General features: G+C 51.7%; 1 protein-coding gene and 2 long non-coding RNA genes across 4 annotated transcripts in view; 2 read left to right on the top strand and 1 right to left on the bottom strand.

Annotated features, from left to right (window-relative positions):
• Window positions 1-6,976: 6,976 nt before the first annotated feature.
• On the bottom strand, window positions 6,977-21,143 carry LOC125402071 (uncharacterized). 2 transcript variants are annotated; one of them, XR_015738172.1, is made up of 5 exons: window positions 21,044-21,127; window positions 19,715-19,860; window positions 15,463-15,533; window positions 12,502-12,558; window positions 6,977-11,425 (listed from the first exon to the last, which is right to left on the bottom strand). It is a non-coding gene; the product is annotated as an uncharacterized LOC125402071 (long non-coding RNA). The 2 variants fall into 2 exon arrangements; XR_015738173.1 differs by lacking the exon at window positions 19,715-19,860 and having other exon boundaries at window positions 21,044-21,143.
• Window positions 14,298-18,398, top strand: LOC146894426 (uncharacterized). Its single transcript, XR_015002495.2, has 2 exons — window positions 14,298-15,097; window positions 17,718-18,398. It is a non-coding gene; the product is annotated as an uncharacterized LOC146894426 (long non-coding RNA).
• The window catches only part of Kcnk3 (potassium two pore domain channel subfamily K member 3), a 36,689-nt gene continuing 34,753 nt past the window's right edge, over window positions 20,847-22,782 (top strand). The window contains exon 1 of the mRNA XM_087907423.1: window positions 20,847-21,272. Within this exon, the coding sequence (XP_087763549.1) occupies window positions 20,990-21,272 (283 nt within the window). The 5' untranslated portion in view covers window positions 20,847-20,989. The remainder of the gene's footprint in view (window positions 21,273-22,782) is intronic.

The following is a 22,782-nucleotide window of genomic DNA, read 5'->3' as shown; positions in this document are numbered from 1 at the left end:
GAAGTGAGCAATGAATGTCTGTCCTTAGTCAGCTTTCTCCTTTAACCCAGGGAATGGTGCCACCCACAGTGGGCAGGTCTTTCTACCTCAATTAGCCCAATTAAGATACCCCCCCAACACACACACACACACACACAGGTGTCGCCATGGCCTGCTCCAGGGTGTTTCTAGATCTCATCAAGTTGACAGCTGAGATTAACCATCCTGGCTTCTTTGTCTATGAAACTGGGGTGACTGTTTTTCCTTCACAGCGTCCTTGCGAGAGTGACTTGAGGAAGTCCCTTCAACCAAATACCTTTTTGAGCATCACTGTGAGGCAGATGCCTCTCTGGACCCGGAGAGTCTGGCTGCGTAAAGCAGATCCAAGTCCTGCTTTGTGAGCTTGTATCCTAGTGGACGCCCACAGAAAAGACATCGTCATCGTCTCAGGAAAATGACTGAAAAATAATAAAGCCAGCATCTTGGCTTGTGCTCCCCAGAAGTCCCGGGAAGGAGGGCCTGGAAAGGAAGTGCTCCCAGGAAGCCATGGAGGTGGCAGGGACAGCAGGACAAGGGGCTCGAGTAAGGTCCCTCCTTACATCAAGTCGCATCTGAAGGCTTCAAATCCTGCAGGACACTGGCGATGACTCAGCTTTCTACATGTCCCCATGGATCCATGTCCCCAGTTACTGGCTAAGGAGCAGCACGGATAGAAATTCCCAGGTGTTTCTGCTACCTGAACCAAAGTAGGCTCCAGTGGCCCAAGGAGGAATATCTGGAACAGGGCCACAGAGAGGAGGAAGAAAGGGAAGGAGAAAGGAGGGATCAGGACCATAGGGATGGCTTCGAACCTGGGTCCAGCCCATCGGCCCACTGCTCACAGAGGCTTAAGGATTTGCCTGGGGAGACTGCATTCTGCAGCGGTGCCAGAGACTCGACTGTCTAAAGGTTTCCATTGTAGACAAAGACAGTTGCACATAACTTAGCGATATAGGCAGGGTGGGTAGCATGCTACGCTGTTAGGGTCGGACAGCCTACCCCAGTTCCGGAAATGAAGGCAATCTGGTCCACTGGAGACAGAGAGATCTGGAAGCTGAGTCTAACTTGGCTATCACTAGGTGAGTGACTTTAGTCATGGGTCTTCCTGGCCAGTTTTCTCATCCAAGGTGGGAAGACCATCGCCTGATGGTCTCTGAGGTTCTCCACCATTCTTCAGATGTCTGAGACCCTAAGGCGGTGGGCGGAGTTCATAAAGAGGACAAAGGTTCTGGCCCCAACTGACCACCTCCGTGCTCAGTCACACAGCCCCGCAAGAACTAGACATTTACAGCCATATGATGGGAGCAAGCAGATCTTGCCCAGCTGACTTTCGTGAGCGAGGGAAGGGATATCACACGATAAGGCTTCAGGATAATCACTTGTGAGCTTCTGTTCCAATCTAGCCACATGGTAAGAACCCTATGCATTTGTGCCTAAGTTAGTACACAGTCGGAGTGGGCAAGAACCGCACCCACAGCTATGTATGGGTAAACACTCAAAACTGTCCATCAGGGAGAAAAGTCCTGTTTTTAGGGGTTTCCCTTTGGAGCTAGCCACCTCCTGTGACTGAGGAGTTGGGTTTCAGGGGCAGGAACAGCCAGCCCCAGGGTGGCACTGACTGTCCACTGTATTTATGAGAACACCGAGAGTCACTCAGCTCATTCCAGCGGTGGCAGGACCTGAAACGAAGCCTGCCTGCTTCTAGGCTTCGTGCCTCCCTGAAACTGAGCAGTGTGCTTCCTGTGACCTGGGGGGACCACGCTTTGCGACAGGAGAAATGGGTCCTAAGCCTGACTCTACCACTTTTTAGCTCTAAGATCCTTGGGTATAAGCCTTGATCTATTCGTTTGTTCAACAACGGAGTGAGTGACCAGCACACGGGTCTCTCTCTGACTCTGACAACCATGGCTGAACTTTGTGACAAGAAACAGGACTCCCATCCCACCCACCCTTTGACGAAGGGTCTGTGCCCCCCCCAACTCTGTCCCATGACCCCCAACATTCCAGCATAGTCCCTTGCTTCCGCCTTTTCCCATGAGTTCCAGCTCTGCAAAAAGCCAGAACCCTGCTCGGGGCTGCTGGAGCCGTGTGCCCTATAAATCAGGGCATGTCCTGAGCCGCGAGACCAAAGGAACACCCTGGAAAAGTCAATGATTTGATGATTGTTTTTAAACATCATTCCACCAAGGCCAGACCTATCTGTGAGATTAAGCTGCCTTCCAACTCTGCCTTCAGCAAAGACTCTGGGGCTCAGTCTCCTTTCTGTTTCTTTATCCTTCGGTACAGTGATTCTCAACCTTCCTAATGCTGTAGCCCTTTGATGCAGTTCCTCATGTTGTGGTGACCCCCAACCACAAATTACTTCATTGCTACTTTGTAACTGTAATTCTGTTACTGTTATGAATCATAATGTAAATGTCTGACATGTAGGATATCCAATATGCGACCCCAAAGGGTTTGAGACCCACAGGTTGAGAGTACTGCACTACTGCTTTGGGCTTATTTTTTTTTTTTCTTCTTCTTCTTCTTCTTTTTTTTTTTTTTTTTTGATGTAGCCCAGGCTGGCTTCAAACTTGCTATATAGCCAAGGTTAGGCTTGAACTCCTGATCCTTCTGCCTCTATCTCCCAAGTGCTGGGATTACCAACATCTCTTCCTTGGTATTCAAGAAGCAAGGGGGAGAAGGGTCCTCCCACATGGCCCAGGGGTCCTGGAAGCCATGCCCCGTTCTCTGATATGACTTGGGCCCTCATCGACTCTGTCTGGGTAACTTTGCCAGAGGCCAGGGATCTTTAAGGACTTCTGGAAGGAGACTGCATTAGTCACTTTTTCTTACTGTAGACCATACATCACTGCAGGGGAAAGCGTGAGTGGCTCCAGCTGTGGCAGCAGGGGTGGGAGGCTGATGATCACATCACATCTACAGTCAGGAAGCCCCACTAAATGAATGCTGCTGCTTGGCTGTTTTCCCTTTCTATTCAGTTCACACAGCCAATGGAATGGGTGCCACCCTTGGTTAGGGTGGATCTTCCTGCCTCTGTTTAACCTCTATTGAAATAGTGTCTCAGGTATAACCAGAAGTGTGTCTCCTAGGTGGTTCCAAAATCTCCTAGGTGGTTCCAAAATCCTGTCAAGTGGATGATGAAGCTGAAGCCTCAGGGAGATACTGGGCTTCCGTAGACAGGCCAGTACCTAAGTCACATGATCTCTCTCTCACTCTCCCCTTTCTCTCTCTCTCTCTCTCTCTCTCTCTTTCTCTCTCTCTCTCTCTCTCTCCCTCCCTCCCTCCCCCCCCTCACACACACACAATCCCACAATTGCGCTCCCACTTCCACCTTAGTCATCCTGGGTACTCTGGGATCTCAAAGATACAGAGTATGACATGGATTGTTTTTTTCAGGAAAGATAAGAAAGATGTCTAGATTTTCTGCTCCTGGGGGATGCTGTAAACATGCAGACCTGGAAAAAGCACAGATTGTAAAGCTAAAGAAAGAGAAAGGTGGGTTGGATGCTGGCCTCAGGAGGACAGTTAGCCTGGAGTTCACTCGCTGGACAGCTGGGGCTCTCTAGAGGGTTTTTGACCTGGAGCTAGGAAGTACAGACTTGGGATTTGACAGGAGACCATTCCTTCTGGGAGAATATGAGAAAGATCTCCAACCATAGGAGGAAGGTTTGGGAGGCTGCGATGGGGCCTGGAAATCCCTATGAAATGGGCTCATAGAAGGCCCAACGAGAGTGAGCCCGGGGCTACGGTTTGTCTTTGCCCTGTCTTAAATGTGATAAAGTCCAGATCTTTCCTTAAATATATTCCTGGGAAACAGTCTGAACAATCTAAAAACTCAAAGGTCCCAGCCCCTAAGGGAGCAGGGTTTAGGAGCCAGGTGACCTGGGGATTTGCCTGTTGCTGTTAGACTGGGCCCTAATTAATTGTCTCTGAGAGTCTCCCTGCGGAAACCTGGGTTCAGAACAGGTGAGCCAGTGGGATGGGGTAGGAGCCTAGTCAGACAGGTCCCAGGTTAGTCAGGAGACTTCACACATACATAGCCGTGGGGGAATGACTTATTGCAAGCTGGGCCTTCTCAGAATCTCGGGTCAGTCAGACAAGAGATAAGTATTTACATCATGAGTAAATACGTGTCCATCTTGACCAATGTGTTCAAGCCCAGTGCAGGTTGTGTGGTGTGGTGTGTGTGTGTGTGTGTGTGTGTGTGTGTGTGTGTGTGAATGTAGGTAGTATATATACACAAGTGAATGTGTGAGTGTATGCGTGTAGAGGCCAGAAGATGACTTTTCCTATCGCTCTCCACCTTGTTTTTTTGAGACAGGATCTCTCAATGAACCTGCAGCTCATTGATTCACCCAGGATGTTAATGATGTCTCCTAATTCCCGACCTGCCCCTAGGCCACCTCTGCTTAGTTCTGGACCCCAAACAGAAAGGGCCAGGAGTATAAGAACTGTGTAAAATCTAAGGGACCCACCCACCGTGATCAGGCCCAGTGGTCTGCTGAGTCTACTTCATAGAACCCAGAGTGGTCTCTGGGGTGTTCATAGACTCAAAGATATGGAATTTAGGAATGAGATTGGGAAAGTGTCATACCCCGAGACTTAAGGGTCCTGCGAGACCCAGAGAATCTCAACTGGAAACGGTCCCCATTACCTTCTAGTTAAAGACGTTGGCTTCTCCCAGCACTAATGAGGAATCCCCCAGAGATTGCAGCTTTACTCCAGTGGACCACTGGGCTAGTAAGGACTCTTTTTATGGCCATTCCTGGGTCACAGAAAGTGCTCGGTGCTGACCTGGCACTAGCCTGAGCCTGCTACTGCCTGTTCTTTCCGGCAAAGCTTTCTCTCCCACGCTTGGACCTAGCTCTAGAACCTTAACCTAGGTCACTTCCCTGAGCCCAGGCAAGCACTCCAGCCTAGCCCACCCCACAAGAAAAGCCTTGCTGAGGGTCAGAGGGAACTCTAGCTAGGGCAGGAAAGTGCTATCTAAACATGTCGTGGGGCCTGGGGCCTGGGTGTCTGTCTGGCTGTCACCCGGGCCAGGTGGGCCTCTGACACACAGCAGGAATTTTCCATTGGCGCATCCTCTCTGTCTGGTTGGGATCCAAGGCCTTTTCAGATTCCCCACCCCACCCCCCTCTTCCTTTTACTCCAGTTGTCTCTTCTGCCTGGTGGATACACACCTCAGGGCCCAGAGCATGAGGACCTATCAGAACCTAAAATACAGAATTCTTGGGGTGGAAAAGAGAAGAGATGCTTTTAAAAAAAATCTACAGACAATGGAAGTGAAGTTCAGAAAGAAAGATGACAAGTCCAAAGTCAGCCAAACACGGCTTCGTCTGACTCGGATGAAATTCTGTTCTCACTGTACCCATTTCCCAAGCTTAAGGACTGAGAAACACACAAAAAACATTCAAAGATGCAAGCAAGGACTGAGCCATCCACACAAGGAAACCGCCGAGTCACAGAAATCTCTATAATGGACAGTTGAACGTGCGGGGACACATTCTTCATTTCATGCTGGAGTAGAAGTGGCAACTCCAATAGCTCTTTCTCGAAGGCAAGGTCTGTGGGGGTGTCCCACTCTTACGAGGCCTGTGCACCCCTTGTCGCAGTGGAAGGGGTGGTTTCTATGCTGGAGCATATGTGCTTGACCCTGTAACTAGAGTATTCCTGCAGTAGTAATAAGAGCCTTGGCCTAGTGTAAAATACAGACAAGGAGGCCAGACCTTCATATTGGAAACCTGCTGGGCTTATGTGTGAGTCCTGTGGGATCTTTGTTAAGCCATAGGGATAGGCTCACAGGGTACAGCCCTGAGTTTCCAAGGCCACGTTCTTGGTAGTCAGGGCGACATGTGTGCCTGCGGGGGAGAGGTCACAATCAAAGGGAAAAGCAAAGCCTACAAGCTGAACGGCATTGTATAGCTTCCTCCTTCAGACCCTGGGTGTGCCTCCCCACCAGAAGCAGCTCCCTGAAGCTTGGGTGTTCACAAAACTGGACCCCACTGGAGACTCCAAGCTATGCAGGGAGAGGGCAGGTGGGGAAGGTGGTAGCAAGAAGACGCGGGGCGCTATTCGGTATGTGGGGTGCTATTCTGTATGTGGGGTGCTATTTGGTATGTGGGGTGCCATTCGGTATGTGCCACCTCCCACTCCCATGAAAACCAGAGCCACGGTCCCAGCTGCCAACCATCTACTCCTAAAGTAACTTCTATGAAACAAAGTCAGAGTGTTGGAGGGGAAACATTTAGGAAAAAAATCAGAGAAAACCAGCCTGATTCCTCAGATATATTATTGCAAGCTCCCTGCAGATCTCATAAATGGCAGTTCTCGGCTGGGAGGGAATCTGTCCCCCACGAGATATTTGTTGATGTGTTTAGACATTTTTAGCTGCAACAACCAGCAGGAAGTAGAGTACAGGAAGTTGCTAACCTCATAACGTGTAGGCTAGCCTACAACCAAGAAACAAGCAGTCCGGAACACCAGCAGTGCTGACTGAGGTCGAAAAGCCTTGTCCCATGGCACTGTGAGTTCCCAAAGACGATGTCTAGGGTCCAGGTGTAGTGAATACGTATTCTTTGTGTGAGCATGAGAGTGTGTGGAGGCCAGGGGGACAACCTTAAATGTCATTCTTCAGATGCCATTCATTTTCTTCCTCTTAATACACAGAGTCTCTTATTGGCCTGAAGCTCCAAAAACAAAATAGGTTACTTGTGAGCCTCAGGGCCCAGCTACCTCCAGCTCCCCAGGGGTGTGCTTACAAACACATGATGATTCCAAGCCTTACATGGAACTGGGTTTGAACTCAGGTCCTCATGCTTCCAAGGTAAGTACTTTGCCAACTGAGCCATCTCCCCGGGCCTGATCTTCATTCTTTCAGGCCACCCAGCACACGTTCTCCTTGGCCAAACAGTTGGTTTTTATTGCTATGAGAAAAAACCACAGCCAAGGCACATCACAGAAGGAAGAGTTTATTTTGGATTTACAGTTCCAGAGGGTTAGAGTCCAAGATGGCAGAGCTGCGGCAGCAAGAAGGCAGACAGCTAGAGCAACGTCTCAGTCTCAGTTCGCACGCAGGAAGCACGAAGCTCAACTGTTAGAGCACGTGGCTTTGGAAACCTGACCCCAGTAACACACCTCTCCCAACCAGGTCAAACTTCCTGCTCCTTCCCAAACAGTTTGACCAACTAGGGACCAACTCTTCAAACCTTTGAGCCCATGTGGGTCATTCCCATCCAAACCACCACACCCACGCCTGAAGATGTCTCCTGTGTTCAGAGACAGAGGTTGCCTTCAGGTACAGGAGCTGGAATAATAAATTCATTGCCCCAGCTTCTCTTGAATGTAGGGGGCAGGTCCATGACTTCACTCCACCAATAAGTTGCCTTCCCCCAGAAGAACCAAGTGCAGAAAAAGGAGGGATCCTGCAGAATGTGTTACACAGAAGTAGGCGTGGCGGCGGCCATGGCAGCCTATCTTCAGAAGTGGTGGCAGCAGTGGTGGGTATAGAGGCAGTACCGGTGCTGACGGAGCTGGTGGCCCAAGCTACAGTGTCTGCACCGCAATGGGGCCTTTCTGGGATCAGTCCTACCATGTGACCTTGAGTGTTGCTTCTGGCTGCTTCCCTCCTGACCTTGGCTTTCTGATCCTACAGAAGGTTCTTTGAACTATCTAAGGTCTTTGGAATAAATCGTTTCTGAGCTTAAATTAGGAGAGTTGACTTCTGCAGCTTGCAATCAAAGGCTGGGAGCAGCTCAGCTCCCCAAACGTATCTGAGCCTGAGCTTCTTTCTTCCACAGAACACCTCAGGGGACGCTGGTCTCTGAGCATACTTTTGAGGCCTGCTGACCAAAATGAAAGTCAAGTGGGAGTTCTCTGACCTTTGACCCAACCAGAGCTAGACCCCTGTAAGAGTTCCACCTCTACCCCAGCCCCCAAACCGTGGAGGAACCCAGCACCTGTCTCTTGCTCTCCACTGAGGCAAGACTCCCCCATAATGACCCTCCTCCTCACTGCCACCCAGAGTTGAGAATAACCGCAGCTGGCTGCAGCCTCCAACCGAAGCGTAATCAAGGGACGGGAGTGATTGGACTCGTCAGGGAAGGTGGGAGGAAGAACCAAAAACGTGCATCGAAAATCTGGTGCTTGATTGGGGTGACGCTGCTGGCAAGGCGAAGGAAGGTTTCAAGAGAAATGAGGCTTTGAGAATCTCTCGGAAGTCAGGAGGGCATAGGGAGAACGTTCCAGAAAAGCCAGGTGTTCCTCACCTCAAGAGGAGAGTGACTCTATTTCAAGATCTGGGTTCAGAATTCAAGCAAGACCCTGAGCCCCATTCCAAGTGTACTCACAGAGCAATTTCCGGAACTATCTGCCCATTTACTCGCCAATACCTGTGGAGCAAGGGTCCCTGGTAGCTTGTTCCCGTCACAGCTTGGAACCTGTGGTCTAGAAAGGAGAATGCCATGCAGAGCTGGGGATGAAGTGAACCTTTGTGGATATGGTGTGCCTCCATGGGTGTGGGTGAGAGTTGACGTTTCTGCAGCATAGAGTACTTTGGGGAAATGGGCCATCAGAGTTTCCAGAGGGGACAAAGTGGAAGTATAATCTAACTGCCCCATTTATAGATGAGGAAAGTGAACTCTGGAAATAAACCCCGGCTCTTCAGCATCTTGTTCACTGTCCTTTCCCCTGCTCCAGGTGTGTGCGTGTGTATGTGCATGTTTGTGTGTGTGTGTATACGTGTGTGTGTACGTGTGTGTGTGTATCTGAGACAAGTTCATTCACCTCTACATCCAACTGTAATCCAGGCTGGCTGTGATGTCCGCATGAATTAAGATGTTTATAGAAATGAAAAAAAAAAAAAAAAGCTTGGGGGAAGAAGTTAATCTCTATGCGGGGGTGAGGGGTCCGGTTTCACAAGGTTAATGTCTTGATTTTTATTAATCCCTTTTCTGTTTTATTCAAAGAGGATTTGGTGTTCCTAGTTCCAGCTGGGAGCTTAAGAAACAGAGCAATGATTCTCCGCCTGCTGCCTACCCTGCAGCTCTAGAGCCCAGTGTTGCAGACCTGAGGACAGTGATGCCCGGAACCTGGCCTAGGCTCAGGCCAGTTTCAAGCCTCAGTTCCCTGCTCTATTTCCGTTTCTGTCCAGAAGTGTCCCTTTCTGTCCTTCATCCTCCTGTTGGAAAGATAACTGGCCTGGCTCAAGAGACAAAGGGCTCAGACCCTGGTGGCAAGACAGGATCGATAAGGGGAACCATTAGAGGGGCCTGTCCCGGCAGCTGAGGGACAACCACAGCTTTCTATGGGGACCTCCAGGTGTGCAGAGGGGAGAGAGACCACAGAGTATTGTAGGGACAATGACAAGGCACTGCCACTTCCGTCTACTGTCTGAGTAAGTCGTCTTTCTCCTGTGAAGAAGGAAGTCTGCACACTTCTGTCTGTCCCATGGGCAGATAGACAGACGCCTTGGTGTGGCCATTTGTCTCCCCCAGTCAAGGCATTGGAGGTCAGCTACCTTTTACAGCCCCACTCCTTCAAACCTACAAGCTCCTTTGTCCCCACATACCAGATGAGACCCCCCCCATGAAGATATTGTACTTCACAGGGCAATGTGAGACTAGATGGGGCCCAAATGCATGGTAATCATGGTCCCAGAAACTGACTCCAACGAACAAGTGTGTTCTGGCTTCTCTAGACTGCCAAAGTCCATTCAGGTCTCTGCTCGAGCTGGCACTTTGACCATCATGGGAGGCCCCCCCTTCTCTCTGCTGTGCAAAGATTTCTCTTATGAAGAAACAAAAGTGGGACCTGAGCTCAATGAAATCCACGTGCTGGGGTCATATTAATCTGGCCGCTCTAGGCTTCTGTTTCCTCGCCATTTGTTAGGAAGACTTTGGGCCAGCTCAGGTTTCACCCCACACCTTCCCTTCACCACTCATAAGAGATTCTAAACTTGTCAGCACTATGAGCCTTCTGCTCAGGCCTCCCACAACCCACCACTCCAGGACAGACCCAAGGAGTCCCTCTTGCAGACAGATCTCCTCAGCCTCAGGCTAGCTTTTGAGCTGGAGGTTTGGATTGGTCTTTCACAGCTCTGATCAAAGGAGGGAGCAGAGGCCTGAGTCGGTGGCTTCCTTGTCTCATTCTCTGGGGAAGGATTCCCCTCTTGGACGCTAGGCAAAAGGAGGACTCAGACCACCCTGCAGAACCAAGAACTCATACCCTTTAGCTTCCTGCTGCCCAATGGGATCTTCTCTGGAGAATCAGGGCAGTGTACTCTGGACAGGTCTGTTGAGACTCGATTTATCATGCATTGATTAACAGATCAAGGGGTACAGGGGCTGATTTTAGGGGCAGAGAAGGACCATGGGGCCTGTTGGGTAACTCCCATCTAAGCCTTGGGGCTAGTGGCAGGCCATCATCAGACACCCATGGGCGTCTGGCAGCCGTTCCCCCACTTGTCCTTTCAGATCCAGCCAGTTACAGCTCATTCCTTTGGCTCACATTGTTCCTTAACGACATCACTTTTTCCATCTCCCTGATGGTGTTGTGCCCTTCTGCCTGAGCGCTGCCTCCCAGCTGACCTCCATCTCCCTGACACGCTGTGGTTTCCACGACTCACTGGACCACACCATCTCCGGACAAGCAGAGATCTATGCAACTCATGGCCTGGGTCTTCCCCCACCCCCCACCTTGTGCCTCCCTCCTCATGGTAGCCTTGGCCCAAATGGATGGGATGGTCCCATCCCCTTCAGGTCACTGAGGGCCCTGGATGCACACAGTTTTCCTCCAGGCACCAGCTCAAAGCCCCAACAATATCCTTTGGCTTCTGTACAGACACGGAGACCTTCTGAGTCCCTGCCTGGGCCGGGTGCCCGAGCGCTGTGCCAGGATAGCGCTACCCCCCTTCCTCATCTCCACTTTCAATGGGTCTAGAGCTGTTCCCTGATAGTCTTCTCTCCAAGTTCCCATGTGAGCCAGCGTCACCAGGCCCTGGACCCGCTTCCCACCTGAAGTGGAGCATCTGTCCATCCATGGCAAATCCAGATGCCGAGTCCCCAAACCTGCCCGGCGCCTTCCGTTCAGAGCTCCTCATTCATTCATGTGACAGTGTTTTTCTGAGCTCTAGCTGTATGCCAGCCCAGCGTTAGCAGCGCCTTCTGTTCTGATTCCCCTGTTGTTGCCTGGCTCTGCCCTCAGTCATTTTCTAGTGAGGGAGCATGGCCGAAAAGCAAAAGCTAGAGGCAGACTGATCAAGGACTGAATCCTGGTTCCCCGTAAGAACTAAGAAGTTGCTCCTGGAGGAGCCTCTGCGTCTTCCTTTACAGAGCAGGGGTGGTCGCAGTCCTGTATGGTCAGGAGCACCAAGCAGATGCCTGTATGTACCTAGTATCATGTGTTTCTGGTATAAAGACAAGAAAGAGACCCAGACATTTAGCAGAAAGGCAAAAAAAAAAAAAAAGGAGTAGCAGAGCAAACAGCCTTCGGGGAGACAGGGTAAGGTGAAGGGGGTGAGATCACTCTGGGGATTTGACAGAGCCAAGAAGGCCATGCTCTCCATGTGTGGCGCCCCTGTCAGGTACCCAGCATACCCTTTCTCTGTTCACCAGCCTCCAGGTAGCAGTCAAGGTTTCCCTAGCTGCACTCAAGGTACCACCCGCCTCTCAGGCTGGCCTTCGCGTCTGTCACCAGTGGAAGCAGATGGGAACAAAGTGGGCTCCTCTTCACAGCCGCTCTCTTGGAAAGTGGTGAGCAGCTGCTGAGGAGCCACAAGCCCAAACCTGATTCAGCCTGCCACCTTCTCCCTTGTCTCCCTTCAGTCCCACCCAAGGGAACCAGCTCTCCTCAGGCCCGACCCCAGCCAAGGTTGCTTTTCCCCACTCCCCCCACTTGTGGCCTCACAAGGACATTGGCTGCTGATAAGCCGGTGAGTTCCTCCCAGAGGACAGACCAAGGCCCTTGTCTAATTGCATGGGCACCAGTCATCTGAGATCACCAAGGCCAGAAGAAACAGGAAGCCAGGTGGCCCCATGGTCAGCTCCTGCAAGGCCACCCTGCTCCCCAAACCATAATTATGACCATTAGGGCAGAGGAACTAGCCCAGGAGAGCAGCCCCAGACCCCAGAGCTAAAGGCATCTTCCCCGCAGGCTCGCCACAGAGATTCTTTGCCTCCTGTCCCCTGCCCTCGCCCCCCCAATTTCTGCTGGTCGGCTCATCTGTTGAGTTTGGGTCACACCAATAACTTGGTACCAGCCCAGAGCCCCAGAACTTAAGTGCCAGAAGGGACAGATGTTTCAGAAACTCCCTCCTCATCATCCTGATACTATCAAAATCCTCTCAAAGGGAAGTTTTCCATAGGGAAAGGAAAGCGCTGGGTGAACCAGTGGAAAGATAGCCACTGGATGGCCAGAATCTCCCTTGTGCTCCATCTTGCTTACCCTTCACTTCCAGAACCCTTCCCCATGGCTTCTTCATACCTGAACTTGATTCTACTTTCCTGATGAATCTGGGACCCAGGTGTCATCAAACTGTGGCTTAAAAAAAAAAAAAAACAAGGTTGTTTTGGGGAGAACTCGTTTCATAAAATTTCTAGATAAAAATATGAATATAAACAGAATATATTTCTAAATATATAATATTCCAACTCTTTTTGAAAACCTGGTCTGATGGGGCTGGATAAGTGGCTCATCAGTTAAAAGCACATGCTGCCGTCGGAGAATACCCAGCTTCGGTTCCCAGCACCTACCCTGCAGATCACAACCATTAAAACGTCAGTTCGAGAGGATCCAACACTTTCTTCTGTATCACGCACAAACACACGTGGTGCACATACATACATACATACATGCAGACATGCAGACAAACGCTCACACACATAAGATAAAAATAAATAAATTCTTAGAACATAGCCTAAATAACTGAATCCTGAATATGCATTCCCATGTTTGAATATTTTAAGAGAGAGAGAGAATGTGTGTGTGTATGTGTGTATGCACCATGCTGGTGTAGAGGCCAGAGGACATCTTCTATCGTCATTCATTTTCACAACACTATTCATTTGTTTTATTGTTTTTGTTTTGAGTCAGGGTCTCTCACTGGCTTGGACATCACAAAGTAGAGACGGGATCTCACTGGCTTGAACCTCACTGAGTGGAGACAGGGTCCCTCGCTGGCTTGGGCATCACTCAGTAGGCTAAACTAGCTGGCCAGTGAGGCCCAAAGATTCATTTATCTCCACATCCCCAGCACTGGGATTACAAACGTGCACTATCCTGCCTGCTTTTTGTTAATATAGGTTGTGGGGCTTGAACTCAGGTCCTTCTGCCTGCAAAGCAAGAGATTTACCGACTGAGCTGTCTCTCTAACTCATCAAACAGATTTCTTTCAAATTACTCTAATCTAGATGAGAATCTAACCGACTAGAGGTTCAGGCTTGGAATGGGTCCTCTCTAGTCTGATCTGTTCGTTTGACATACGTGGAACATAAGACACAAGTCTGAGATGTGCTCCCTTGGGTGAAGTTCAGCTCCTCTGTAACAGAGCTCAGTCTCGGCTCAGAGATTTGAGTCTCCCCCACCCCCACCCCCACCACAGTGCTGTTTCCACCGTGCCTGGGCCTCAAGGTAACCTGAGACCACTTTGGGAGCATCCCTGGCCTCAGAAGATCCTGCCAGGCCTGTTCCCAGGCTGCTTTGGTGTCCCTGCTCACACGTGTGTCTGGCTCACACGGCTGTCCCATTGGGCTGCTGCAAGGGGCTGATTAGGTGTAATTGCTTTGCTGGGAGCGAGCTATCTACTTAATAGAATCAGCTCCCAGTAATTAGCCTGCCACAGGCCCATTTCCTTTGCTGAAGCCCCAGGGCTACTGGGCATATTGCATATTGGACCTCTGCAGGTGGCAGCATGTGGGGTGGATGTGGGTGGGCTTTGGGGTTGGTTTGGGGGTAGTCAAGGGAAAACATCACTGAGGAGATTCAGCAGCAAGAAGCCCAGAGCAACCCTTCTGAAGGCTGGGAGCCAGAGAGTTACAGCATTCCCGGCTGGAGGGATAAAGAGCCTGGCATAGACAGACTGCTCCAGAAATGTTAGACTGAACCCACTTGAATCTAGTATAGCCCCTGAACCCAATACACTCATTTCTTATAGTCATACTATGTGCCAGGCATGATACTAGTTCCGAGAATGCTTCTAAAATGATCAATTAGACTAAGCTTACATGCCCTCTTGACTACGAGGTCTTGACACGGGCATTGCCATGCCCGGTAGTCTGCGCCTTCCTGGAGGCCTGGAGAACACTCCATCTTATGCTGTGCTGATTGTTGGTTGCATCATTCCATGGATCACTGGTCCCTTCTTGACCCCACAGGACAAAGCTAATCCCTCCTGGGGTGACAGCTCACACGGCCCCTGTATTTTTCTCCAGGCTAAACATCCCAAGTCCTCTCACTTGTGCCATGAACATCATTCTGGAAAGGCCCCTCATTAATCTGGTTGACAGGCCCGGAACCTACTCTTGCTTGTCAATTCTTTGCTTCCAATGCAGTCTGGAGCTCAGTGGATAGGCCTGTACAACTCCAGATCCTATCTGAGCCAGAACAACTGTGGTCTTGAACAGTCTCAGCTTCCCCTCCACACGACACTTCCAACAAGGGCTATGATAGCACTTCAGCTTCTTCCATTAAGGAGAAAGACATCCACAGCCTGCTTGTAGGAGTGGAGTCACCACTTTTGCCTGTTCCCCTGCCATCACACACACACACACACACACACACACACACACACACACACGAACGAACACACACCCTGCCTGCCCAGCACCACTCAATACACACTGGCTGATTAATCATTGCGAGTGCTATTATAATTATTGTGTTTGGTGCTGAGAACAGGCTGCCTCTGCTTCTCAGAAGCCATAAACCTGCAAAGAAGGATTTCAAGATTTGTGAGCTGTTGACGACATCTCCGGCCTTTCTTTTCTTCAGCGGCTGCGTGTTTGTCCGGAAAGATGGGCCATGGCCACTCTTGGATCTCTCCGGAAGACAATCTGGGGACTTGATTCTTGCAATGAAAGTGGTAAGTACAGGAACTTATCTTGTGGCTATAGATAGGGCAGCCAGGAGAGCTGGGCATGAGTCCCAGCTCTGGCCCTGTGTGCTTTAAGGCGTTCAGGGTATTCTTGCCCCTTGTCAAGTCTCAGTTTCTACACAGATACTAGAGATCTAAGCATTTCTCTGGCTTTGATTATGTAATTTGATTACAGAAAAGAGAATGGGTAGAGTGGAAAATGTGAAGGCTTAGAAGATAGAGGATGGGGAGGGGACCAGGACAGAGGCTGAAACAGTAAGGCTCACAGGCTCCTGCACACACATGCATACATGCATGCTCATGCTCACATATGGCAGGCTGGAGAAGAGTAACCGTTCTTTTCTGGGTCTTACATTTTGCCGTCTGCCTGAGATCACAGTAATGGCTGAGTCCATCCTCTGTCCCTGCTTCAAGTGCAGAAGATCTAAAGAAGAAAGGAAAAGGGAGAAAAGGAGGGGGCTATGGAGAAAATAGGGAAGCCTGGAAACAGGGAGGACATCGCATCGAAATCAGAAAGTGAGTAATAGCAATGCTGGGGAGGAAGTGGGCAAGCTCCCACACTTCCAGGGAGAAGAAAAACCAAGACAACCTGCTGAGGACAAGCAGCAGGATTTAGGAACACATGGGGCGGGGGGGTGATACACTGGGACCACTTCTGGGTGTGGGTCCTAGCCACAGCTCCCAGCACATCCTCGAACACCCACAGACGAGAGTGCTCACTGCAGGTAGCATACAGACAGAGAAAGGAGGGCTCTCTAGTGGGGGAAGGGGACAATCAGGCATGGGACAGGAAGTTTAGGGTGAGGACCTAATATCTATGCAAATGGTGATCAGGAGCAAGCCCGAGCTCCCTGAGAGGGTTTCTGAGACCAATTGGTCCTCACTCTTACTAGGAGCTAGAATTTCGCACCCTTTGAGTCTGAGCCCTCACCATCCCAGATCGAGGTAGCCTTTTTCCCTAGGCCACACAACCCAGCTAGAGCAGGGCCGAGTGAGCCAGGTGTTCAGCTTCCCAGCCCAGTTCCACCCCAAGAGCTCACAGAGCTCGGCTTTGCTAACACTTGCCTTTTGTGTTTGACTTGGGCTTGAGATGTTAAACAAACAGTGGCTCTTGACAAATGCAAGCCGTTGCTGTGGGACCAGTTATGCTCTGGAAAGTCAAGTTAATCCCCCACTTCACTGCCTCCGGAGACACCAAGAAGCCCCTCAGTCACACCCACAACCCGCCGTCCAGGGCTATGACTTTGGTGTGGCATCCTGTAGTAGCGATCCCTGTTTTTCTGCCTTTGTCCTGAACCCTGGCCCCCTTACTACTCAGGCCTTCCCTGGCAGATACCAAGATGACTCTAGACCCCTTCCCTGCCTCTGCTTGCTTCTATGAAACCCCAGGTCACACTAACCCACCCAGGTGACTGGAGCCAGCAGGAAGGGCTCAAGGAAAGTTTCCATAGTACCTTCTCTGTCTTGACTGTTGTGCTAAAAAGCTAAAGCCGGCCCCTATAAGGAGCGGGGCGGGGAGGGGGGCTTATAGTCTGCTCTAGACAAATGAACTAGAACTTCCCCAAGGCTCTGTGCTAGCTCATAACTGATGGGTCAGGCCTTGAACCAGGTTTGTCTGACTCCAGATCAGCATCTCCACTGCTTAGCTCCCTGGTCCTGCCTTGGCCTCCAACCTAACTGTCCATGCTGCAGGGATCAGAAGTAATGGAATGGAGCATTTCTGTACCTCCATCCCTCGGGTTCACATACTTGATCACTGTAAAGTGAACAAGGGCATCACTGGGACACAGCAAATGCTTTATTTCTCAGAAATAGAAACTGAGGCAGAGAGGCCAGAAGGCTTCCCCCAATTCACCAGGAGCATTAGCATCATGACCCAAGCCTCATGCTATGCAACACGCTCCTTAGCCCTTCAGACACTTGACTCTGTCTTTGCTCTTCCCTTCCCTGGCAAGACTTGCTCTCATTTGAGAAGCATCCTGTCTGTAGGCATGGAAGCAGGATGCTGAGGTTTTTCTGCCCCAAACTCTACTGTCTGAGTCCCTTTATCACTCAATCTGCCTGCAAATCCAGCAGAGACAGGACTGTTCTGGGTCTTGACTTGTGCCCCAAGGACCTAAGGAAATGTGTAGTGTGTCTTTGATATACAAAGTATTATGGAAAGAATAGTACTGTAAAAGGTTCTCTACCCAGGAAAAGATATCAAGTCAGTGGGGAAGTCATAAGTGCAAATATCTACTTGGTAAGAGGAATTGAAGCTCAGAAGTCCACAGGGGCACAAAGTAGCTGGTTGTTCTTATGGGCGTGGGACTGGGAAGTGTTTCATGGAGATAGGAGCCTTTGAGTTGGGTCTTAAAGCCTGAACTGGATGGCATAAGAAGGTGGAAGAGGCAAGGAGGTACCAGCATCCCAACTGATGGGAGCCCCGAAGCCCTTGGAGTCTCATGAAACATGAGAGAACACAGATGTGTTCAGAGATGACGGACAGATGGAGTAGCATGTTCAACTGGAAATGACTGTGTCTAATGTTTAGTACACAATAAAGCATGACAGGGAATGATAAAGTCCAAACAGTTTACCCTAACCTTGTTGCTGTCTCTTTCCTCAGAAACTTGTCTTCAAAGAAGTGGCTATTCCCTTTTTGCCCAATTCTCAAGAGGCCCGAGTAAACAGATGCAATCAGGCCGGGAAGGTCATGGGATGTTATAAGTGAAAGCCATGTTGATGTTTTCTGGTCCAAACCCTCCACTTAGGGATATGGAATTCGAGGAGCAGGCAAGGGAGTGGCTGACCTCTCATGCTGCAGTAAACACGGACAGAGACAGGTCGACTTTGGGTGGACATGGACAGGTCCAAGGGTCCAGTACAGAAGGAACCAAGAAATGCTGTCAAGTCTTTGGTGCAGCCCAACCCAGATCACCAGGAAGAAGATGGATGAGGTCATCCCCGCTATTCCAGGGGCTAACCAAAAACCTTAACTCTTGCCAGCATGCTCCTCTATTGCAACCCTCTCTCCACAAGGGACAGGACGGATGGGGAGACCCAAGCTGTCCTCTGGAACTCAGGGCATGAAATATAGGTGGTCTGGTCCCACCCTTAATGGATGTTGCACAAGCTGCCATCCTACTCACGGCAGGACCTTCACTACTGTCCTTACTGTCCAAGCCTCCGTTTCCTAATCTGGAACACAAGAAGGCTGAGCAAGAGGGTCTCTAAAAGTCCTTTGAGTTCTCAAGAGCGGTGAGAACAAGCTCCATCAAAATTAATAATAAATGTTCTGCCCCAAAGACGGCTTTTCCCCTGTCCTTAAGCTTTTTCACTTAATATTGTCTTTCATTTGTATAGCAGTCGAAGGTTGGCAGTCAGAAATGGGAAAACCCGGACAGCATTCCTTCCGAAGCCCGGCTCTAGGGAGCAGCTTGCACATTCAGACAGGCTGTGGCAGAACTGGTTTCTGGGGTGATTTTGACCGGAAACCAGCACATCAAGAGCACACTGAGCTGAATTTGTACCCCACCCATGGGAAGCTGGGAAGGGCATGACTTTTCTTCCTGCAGCCAGAGAATGCCAGGGACAGAAATACCCAACAGGCTGGGTCCAAGGCCAAGGGAAAACAGTTTGTTTCTTCAAAGAGTTGAAGCCCTTCCTTCACGCGAGAGGGGACATGGGTGCTTTGAATTTAAGGTCCTCTCTGTCAGGCTGGGATCCAGACACCCGAGTCTTAAGAGAGTAAAGGTCACCAAAGAGTTTCAAGTTCTTCCTCACACACATATGGTTTTCTTTGATTCCTTAAAGCTAACTGCTCAGGAGACTAATACATGATGATCAAACCCATTTTAGAGAAGGAAAAAGAAATGAGACTCAAGAACTTAAGGAGAATAGCCTGAGCTTGAGAAACAAAGACGTGGAAGTCTCTTCTAAGCGCAGTGACCCTAAGTGATTGCATTGCCTTTAGCCTCAGTTTTTTCATCTATAAAACAGTCCTAAGTAAAAGCAGACCCATTTTTGAGGACCAAGGTAAAGGTTAGGATTGTGAGTGTGGCATACTCCGAAAGACACAAGGATGCATTCTTGTGGAATGAACGGGCTCTCAGCTCTTCTGAGGTGCTTTTGGATACAGAGTGGTGTCTGGCAGTGACATCCCAGCCCAGAACATGGCAGATGGTGCCCTCCCTTGCTTGCTACCTCCCCAGCCACAGGGTTTGGGCCTCTTCCATGTCTCTCTATGTGGCCTATGCCAGGGTCCCGTGAAGGGCTGTTTGACCCTCCTTGGCACTGGGATTTGCATTCCAATCATTCTGTTCTCTCAGCCCATCCATGTCCGGAGCTGTTTGGAGCTGAGTAAGGCCCCAGGGATCATCTGCCATGACAACTCATGGAAGAGATAAGGACATGAGGCTCCAAGTGGGGCAGTAACACTTTGCCCAAGTTCACACTGCTGGTTGGGTTCCCTCTTCATCTCTACAGACCCCCCCCACACACACCGTCATGTTGACAAATGAAGAAACAGAAGCAGAGGGACCCCTGTCCCAGTTTTTCCAGGATGTCATTGAGTCATTAGGTCTGGACACCCACCCCCAGCCCCCATTTCAGCTAGATCCTCACCTGCTCCCCTGTGCTTTGAGGTAGTATCCTGTGTTTTCTATGCAGCCTGGCCCAAGTCCTGCTTGTCGCGCTGGTGCAGGACAAGGGCCATAGATAATCAAGATGGGGCAGGTGGTCTCAGCCAGTCGCCAGTGCCTGGTGTTAACCTGGGAAGGAACTCTGTGTCAAGAGAGAAGGCTTTCCCTTGAGTATTGGCTCACATGTACCCTGGGCCACAGCAAATCTTGCCAGCTAAGATAAGCCAGGGGCTGGAACACAGGGAAGGAAGTGTGACCTGGGTGGGGAGGGGGTTGACTGAGCCCCAGTCTTATCACCAGTGTGTCCTGTGTCACTTCACCTCCTATGCTTTTGTTTCTTCATCCATGTGCTAAGGAGTGGGCCAGTAGCGCCCAAGGTCCCCTCCATTCTCAGCACCATGACTGGGGCAAAGGGTAGAGAAAGGCGATTTCTCCATCACTCTTCTCTCTCCTCTTTCTGTCCCTTTTCACGACATTTGTGTCTCCGGCTTTCCAAGTTCCCCTGCCTCAGTCTGTTCCTCTCTTTGCATTTTTTCTGCCAGATCCCCCTTTTCCTGGGTCTGTGTGGACCTCTGGTTTGTCTCCTCCAACACACACACACACACACACACACACACACACACACACACATCCCTGCCCTCAGTCCTCTCCCTTCCCTGTAGTTATCTGTTTTCCTGCCTAGTTTTCTCCGGGGCTGGCGGACTGGATCTCTGTCTCCTTCTCTCTCTCTCTCTCTCTCTCTCTCTCTCTCTCTCTCTCTCTCTCTCTCTCTCTCTCTCTCTCTCTCTCTCTCTCTCTCTCTCCTCCCCTCCCTCCCTCTCCTATCTTGCTCCCCCCCACACTCCTCTCTCGTTCTCTCTCTCTCTCTCTCTCTCTCTCTCTCTCTCTCTCTCTCTCTCCCGCCTCTGTCCTGCCCGGGTTCTCCCGCTCGCTCCCCCTTCCCTCCCCGCCCTCGGCGCGGCTCCCCAGTCCTTATTTGGCTGGGCGGGAGGGCAGGCGGGAGGTGGCGGCCGGCGGCCGGGGGGCGGGCGCGGGGGCGGGCGGAGGAGGGCGGTGGGTGGTGCTGAAGGGACAGCTCCGCGGCGGCCGGCAGCGGCGGCGGCGGCGGCGGCCCCGGAGTGCGGAGCTGGTGCCCGGCGTGGAGATCCGCGAGCGCAGCCATGCCCCAGGCCGCCTCCGGGGCAGCAGCAGCGGCGGCGGCCGGGGCCGGGGCGCGGGCCGGAGACGCCGGGGGGCCGGCGACAACCCGGGAGGGACGATGAAGCGGCAGAATGTGCGCACGTTGGCGCTCATCGTGTGCACCTTCACCTACCTGCTGGTGGGCGCCGCGGTGTTCGACGCGCTGGAGTCTGAGCCGGAGATGATCGAGCGGCAGCGGCTGGAGCTGCGGCAGCTGGAGCTGCGGGCGCGCTACAACCTCAGCGAGGGCGGCTACGAGGAGCTGGAGCGCGTCGTGCTGCGCCTCAAGCCGCACAAGGCCGGCGTGCAGTGGCGCTTCGCCGGCTCCTTCTACTTCGCCATCACCGTCATCACCACCATCGGTAACTACACTCGCCGCCGCGCCGGAGGGGACGGGGGCGGGGACCTGGGAATGCTGGGGAGCCGCCCGCGGTTGGGGGGTCCCTGCGGAGCTGGGCGGGCCGCCGAATCCGCGCGCTCCCAGCGGCCGGGGCTCAACCGGCGTGTCTGCTTTGCTGGGGGACCCCTGACTCCGACCTATCTCCAGCCCGGCTAGCCCTAACTTGGCCCTGCCGGGCTGTACGAGGACCCCAGGGGACTCAAGTGTGTGAGAGGGACCGGAGCAGCCAGCCGAGGCTCGGGAGGAGGGGTGTGGCCGGGCTAGGCCCTGGGGCTGGGCACCTAGAGTGAACCCAGCGTGCCACTCCTCCGTGTCCCTGACGTTGGGTTTAGGCACCCGGGTGTCCACACCTGCTGGGCTGTGGGGAGGCACGTAGATGCCGGAACGCTGCACTCCGCGACACACGGGCCACTCTACCCGCGACTGAGTGCTGCTGGGGAGGGGGGTGGGGTGCATGTGTCCGTGTGGGTGTGGGTGTGGGTGTGTGAGTGTGTGTCCACCTCCACGAGTTTGGGCCGCACCAGACAGGGCCTGTAATTCTCTGAGGGCAGCTGAGCAGGGGCTGAAAGCCAGATTCAGTCCTGTTAGGCTTCTTCCCCGGTGTCCCAGAGAAACAGTCACCCCACAGGAATGGCTCCACTTCTTTTCCAAGGCCAGGACAGATCACACTGTGGGAGGCTACCCGCACACCCAGATCCTCTGAGAACATGGCACACAGGTATACACACACACACACACAGAGAGAGAGAGAGAGAGAGAGAGAGAGAGAGAGAGAGAACACAAATAGATGTCTGTCAGAAAAGGCATCTCCAGCCAGGCCCTTCACCAAGCTGGTGAGGTGTCAGTGTCCAGCCAGAATTACACACCTTAACCATCCCCAAGACCCTGGGATTGCAGTCCAGATCCATGGCTAACCCTCTCCATGACCGACCTTGGGCAAGTCCCTTCTCCTGCCTGAATCTTGGGCTCATGTCCCAACACGTAGAGGTTGGCCAAAATGATGTCAAGGGCTCTTCCCAGCCCCGACGTGCTTAGACTCGGAGATTGGGAACCCACCTCCCCCCAAAGCCACTAGGATGCCTCCAGGAGCTGGTTCCTCTATCTTCCCCACTCCTTCTCATCCTGACCCCCACCCCCTGCCTTGGCTGAACTCCCAGGGGCTCATTGCCATTTGGCAAAACCCATTAGAAGATGGCAGTGTTTTCCTGGGAGTCAACAGGAGTGGAAGCGGGTTAAAGACAGAGCTGGACACTGTCTTACCCACTGCAGAATTCCATTCTGAGGCTCAGGCGCTCTTCAGCTGCAGAGAGAATAACACCCAGACACTACCCAAAGAGCAGGTTTGGTCTAGCGCCCCTTCCCTCCACATCCTGCTGCCACTGGTCCAGGATTTCACAGCAGGTTAGCTGTCTGTAAATCAGAGTGCGACCTGTGTATGCCTCTCTCTGTCTTCCCACACCAGTTCCCCAGTT

The sequence above is a fragment of the Myodes glareolus genome, chromosome 6 (assembly GCF_982192425.1).
Source record: "Myodes glareolus chromosome 6, mMyoGla1.1, whole genome shotgun sequence".
In the NCBI taxonomy this organism is placed as follows: domain Eukaryota; kingdom Metazoa; phylum Chordata; class Mammalia; order Rodentia; family Cricetidae; genus Myodes; species Myodes glareolus.
Note: the sequence above shows the minus strand (reverse complement) of the source record. Positions and strands in the feature narration are given on the sequence as shown.